General features: G+C 44.2%; 1 protein-coding gene across 1 annotated transcript in view; it reads left to right on the top strand.

Annotated features, from left to right (window-relative positions):
* Positions 1-4,826: 4,826 nt before the first annotated feature.
* The window catches only part of LOC125368442 (sulfotransferase 2A1-like), a 7,756-nt gene continuing 6,870 nt past the window's right edge, over positions 4,827-5,712 (top strand). Inside the window, exon 1 of the mRNA XM_048369409.1 lies at positions 4,827-4,976. Coding sequence (XP_048225366.1) covers positions 4,841-4,976 — 136 coding nt within the window. The 5' untranslated portion in view covers positions 4,827-4,840. The remainder of the gene's footprint in view (positions 4,977-5,712) is intronic.

Raw genomic sequence — 5,712 nt, 5'->3', positions numbered from 1 at the left:
GAAATACTGGAAGAAACAGGAAATCAGAAGAAAGATGCATTGAGGGCTCTTGGCAATGATTTTTGGGTGATATGAGTGGATTGAACATATAGTCTTGAGCCAGAAGTCCAGCCTCTCTCTCTGGTATTTCTGTGACATCAACACCTATTGTCAAAGTTAAGTACTTGTAAATTTTGAAAAAAATTGATGGAACTTGGTCTCCAGTTTATTTCCTCTTGTAGTTCAGGTTCTGGTCCATCAATGGATAATCAGATGAACACAGTTTGCCTTTGAAAGATTGCACAGTTGCCAAATAAAACAGTACTTGTTGAATATCACAGTCTTCTGTGTTTCTAATCATGTTATTTCCACAACAAGATGATAAACTTTTCAAACAGGCAGTACACTGATAATTTATTCCTTAGCACAGGGATTGCATTAGTTACAATTATAGTCAAAAATAAATTCACTACTTTTTGATTCTTTTTAACCCCAATTTGGGGCTGTTTAAAATGTTTAATATACCCTAAGGGGCAGTTTCAGAAATACCAATTACATTACTCATTTCACCATCCGGTTGTCAGTGTCCTTCTGAAAGAAAAATAATACAAGACCAAGATGATCCACCTGACCCATCCTACAGGATGAGCACATCTACCCATCCCACTCCTTAGGGTTAGATGAACTGCCTTTGTGCCAGCTTACACTCTTCCACCTGGTGTGGATCCCCGCTCCTCCCCAGGCTTGTTTCTCCATGCATGGACCTGTTGAGCTGCACGTTTTTGACAGTTTTTCTCTCAGACCCACCACTCCACGATGAAATAGGCCCAATGGCCCATTATAATGTTCCTATATCCTTTGTCCCTTTTTTTCTGATTGAGGTAAAATCAAAAGCAATTCCATACAAACAAACAGGAAAATGTATTTAAAAGTGATAAATAAACCATTACACCCAAAGTTTTTATACTTATACTCAACTGTTTTTTTTCTTACCAGTCCTGGGCCTTGGACTCAGGGCCTGAGCACTGTCCTTGGCTTCTTTTTACTCAAAGCTAGCTAGCATTCTGCCACTTGAGACACAGCACCACTTCTGCCCATTTTCAATATATGTGGTGCTGGGGAATTGAACCCAGGGATTCATGTATACGAGCAAGCACTCTTGCCACTAGGCCATATTCCCAGCCCCTATCACCAACTTTTAACAGTGGAGGGAAATATATCCCAAGCCTTCAAAAGATTTGCATTTTTGTAGGTCACATAAACCTTTATTTTCATGAAAAAAATTTCATGTATCAAAATACCAGACTTTCTTACAGTATGCTGACAGTTTTTTATCTTCAACATGTTTACACACACTTAGATACATACATTTTTGTGCACAAAGTTCATAAAGCATGCAAAAATGAATATTGTCGATATATTTTCTGGAAATTATTGTGAGTGGATGTTTTTGCCAGTCTTACTTTTGCAGATGACCATGATTTAGGACAAAACGTTCCTAACAATATAATAAATCACCTTACCATTTCACAAGCGCCACTTACATTTCCAGGCATTGCTTGTTAGCCAGGCACATTAGTGGAAGACCAGGGAACCTTTTCAATGCCTTCTGTTAGGGGAAGCAAGGGGAGGAAAGGGGTTCCCTGAATTTGCCCTTTTCACTGAGCAGGCTGCAGCCTCAGACACCACCTCCTCTTTCCATACATGGCCACCCCTTCCTTTCCACACATGGCCGCCTCCTCGTTCCATACATGACCTCCTACTCCCCGTGAGCCGGCCATACTGGTGGCCCCTTTGCTTTCTCTTTTCCCATGGAAGGAAATCACACACATTCAAGGGGTTTTAAAACAACTGACCCAGGAAGTGGTGCTGTAGCTGAAGTCTTAGAGCAGCAGCCTTGAGAGAAAAAAGGTCAGGGACAGGGCCCAGGCCCTGAATTCAAGCACCAGGATCAAAAAATACAAAGAGCAAATGTGATACCCTGAGGGCAGAAGTCCCGCCCCATGTCCTCTCATTGCCAAGCTCATAGAGCTTTCAAGGGAATCGTGCCCCATGTTGCAGGGACCAAAAACACCACTGCTGACTGCAGGTGGGGGGTGGGGGAGGAGGATGGATATGAGGGCAGGATTTTCGGAAAAGCGAGAAACACAGAGAAAGGAAGGTGCCAAGAGCTGCCTCCAGGAGCTGAACAGTGCCCAGGTTTCCCATGGAGAACAAGAGGCCTACAAAGAGGCCTGTGGAAAGAAGAAGCCTGTGGAAAGCAAGAAAGAATAAACAACCCCCCCCCCCCTCCACTTGGAGGCTGCAACTGCTCCTAGTTCTGGGGTAGCCAGGAGCAGGGCAGTTGCAGACTGACTAATAAAACTCATTTGTCACCTTTACTGTGCCTCAATGGAGTTTCTCGCTCCTCAGGCCACAACAAAAAGAAAAAAAAACAGCTGAAAAAATTGGACAAACACTAACAAGAGCAATAATAGAAAAAGACCTGACAGCTACCATGTATTTACACACAAAGACTTGTCAAAAAAAGTCCGAAGATAGACTTGAGTCAATTACACAGGGCCAGTGAAGTCTACCAAGCCCTAGGACACTGGATGGATAGTTCCATCAAGTGCTCCACCATGTGTTCCACAACAGGGTGTTCCAAACTTTACTCCAGAGGTTTCCATGAACAGTTGACTTCTTATGATGGAAAAACCAATTGGGTCGGGAGACTTGGGGCCTCAACAGCATCAGGGAAGATAGAAGTGTCCTTCCTGGGACCTTCCTGGAATGTTCTAAGTGGCATCTCCCCTAGGAATCAACTTGGTCTATCTCCTTGATGTCCAACCACCTGCCAAGACAACCTAAGGTTCAGGTCTTGTCTCCTGGGATCTCGCCGGAGCCTCCAAAATGTTTTGCCAAGTAGCATCAGGAGAGATCACATGGACGGAGTGCAGCCATTAGAAAGTCGTTATTAGCTGGCTGGCAACTACACCTGGGTTTGGGGACATTCACACCCCTCCCACCCCCACAACAAGTACAGTACCAAACCTGACCTCATGGCCCTATTTGAAACAGAAAACCTACTTCCTTGAAAGCTCAGGGGAGGAAGTCCCTAATGGTTCTTTTCGTGCAGGCACAAGCCAAAATGAAGTTATAGAAGTTAAAACAAGGCTATAAGCAAGCATTGAGCAAAGGCAACATGACACATTTTCATGACTGTCTCTATGGTGGCTCCCAAGTGACCATAAATGACACAGTGGACAATAGATACATATCCTGTTACATGTCAAACCATAAGAAACTAGTTTCATGGGTCACGGTGCAGTCTTTTCTTTAAGATGGAACCACAAAAGTCAAATGGAGTTATAGAGGCACATGCCTGATCACAGAGCCAAGGTGTTCTGTTTCAGTTTGATCTCCTCTATCAAAGGATATTCTTCAATGATTTTAGGGCTAAACAACAGCAAATCCATCATTGAATTCACCCAGATTCTGGTAGAGACCTTGGATGGCCAAGTGCCATGGGCTCACACCCACAATCCCAGCTACTCAAGTACAAAGACAAGTACAAAGCCAGCACAGGCAGGAAAAGGAAGTAAGCCTCCTAATGTCTAATTCACCAGCAATGGTAGACTGCCAGTTTGAGGTTAAAAGCTCAGTGCCAACATCCAAGCTCAGACCTGGCACATTCGCATGCATCCATGTGTGTGAGTGCGCCTGCACACACACACACACACACACACACACACGCCTATTTCTCAGCAATTCTTCCCTCTGAGCTCGACTATGTCCAGACTTATCCCTGTGTTTAAGGGGATAAAGACTTGTCCCATCTCCCCACCCCCACCGCCCACCGCCCACCAAGGTCAGGACATAAATCTCTCACTTGTTTTCAATGCTTAACATTTTCACACTGCACATTTGATCACTTGCCTGATACAAGTCACCATGAAAGGAATCTTCCAATTATAGCATCCAGCTATGAACAACTAACTCTTACATAATCTGAAGCCGGTGGCTCATGCATGTCATTTTAGATGCTCACGACACTGAGATCTGAAGACTGAGGTGTGAAGCCAACAAAGGCAGGAAATGCTATGAGATTTGTGACCAATTAACCCCCAGCTAAGTGGAAGTGGTAATGTGGCTCCAAATGGTAGAGACCTAGCATTGAGCAAAAATGTGTAGAGACAGCACCCAGGACCAGAGTTCAAGCCCCAGGATTGGCAAGCACGCACGTGTGTGCACATACACACACACACACACACACACACATTGATGTTACAAAGGTATTTGTTCTTTCTCCAATCTGCAAGCTCATAACAAACAAAGGAAGCCTGAGAAACTCTCCCTGCCCACAGGAGACTGAGGAGACGTGGAGATTCACGACACACAGGACTGTGGCTCAGATCCTGGAGTGAAGAGAAAACCCGGGACAAACAGAGGAAGTCAGAAGAAAAATTCACTGAGGACATGTAGCATGATTTTTGGGTGATATTAGTGGATTGAATTTAGGATTTTGAGCCAGAAGTCTAGCCCACACTCTTGATCTCTACACCTAGGCTCCAAATTAAGTATTTATGAATTTCAAACAAAAATTAATCCTGCTCTCAAGCCTACTTTGTTGTATTTCCTCTTGTAGTCCTTGATTCTTGCCATGAACTGAAAATGAGATGAGCACCAAACATCCTTGAATAATTTCACAGTTGCCCAATACTCAGTGATGATCACATTGCCTTTTTCTTTATCATCAAATTTGTTTCGCAACAAAATGAAAAATATTAATGATTGCCTTCACTGCCCAGAATGAACCACCTCCCCTGTGACAGTGACAGAGGTGTGGACTCCAGGGTCACCAGGCACACAAGGCTCCGCCATGGCAGAGGACTATCTGTGGTATGCAGGCATTCCTTTCCCAGCCATGCTTTACAAAATGGAAGACATCAAAGCAGCCCATGAGCAGTTTGTGGTGAAGGACGAGGACATCATCACGGTGACCTACCCCAAGTCAGGTGAGCAGACAGGGGCACGGGCTGTGGGGGAAAGGCCAGGCTTGTGGCCCCACTCCCTCCAGCCTCCCCCATGTAGACTGTCGTAGCTCCTGTCTTTCTTTCCCTTCAGAGAAGAGGATCTCCCCAGCCCTTTCCACATGAACTCCTATGTGCATTGTGGGGTGAAGGCATTGGAGACACACAGTAGCATTGGGGCTAAGGCAGGATTGGGTGTTTGTGATTGCCCAAGGCAATGGGTGCCTGATGGCGGGTAAATGTGGAGAGCTCAGACATGAATCAAAACCAATATTTTTCTTTTTGTTTTCTAATTTGTTTTACTGTTTGGGGGATGATCTATGTCATGGCTTCACTGGGGTTCCTTTCCCCCCAATTCTCTGCCAGTATTTGTGATTGTTTGAATTAAAAAATGTTGGCCACCGTAACTGGGGTAAGGTGGTATCTCAGGGTTGTTTTGATTTGCATTTCCTTTATTGCCAGGGATGAGAAGCATTTCCTCATGTGTTTCTTTGCCATTCTTATTGCTTCTTCTAAGAAGTGTCCTCTTATCTCCCTTGCCCACTAAGTAACTGGTATATTGCCTTAGGAGGGGTTAACTTCTTGGGATCTTTCTATAGCCAGGAGGTTAGTCCTTTGATATATTGCTGATAAAGATCTTATCCCAATTGGTTGGATGTCTTTATTCTTTAATAACTATATCCTTAGCTGTACAGATACTATTTGTTTCAATGTCTGTTTT

This window comes from Perognathus longimembris, chromosome 20 (assembly GCF_023159225.1).
Source record: "Perognathus longimembris pacificus isolate PPM17 chromosome 20, ASM2315922v1, whole genome shotgun sequence".
Classification (NCBI taxonomy): Eukaryota; Metazoa; Chordata; class Mammalia; order Rodentia; family Heteromyidae; genus Perognathus; species Perognathus longimembris.
Note: the sequence above shows the minus strand (reverse complement) of the source record. Positions and strands in the feature narration are given on the sequence as shown.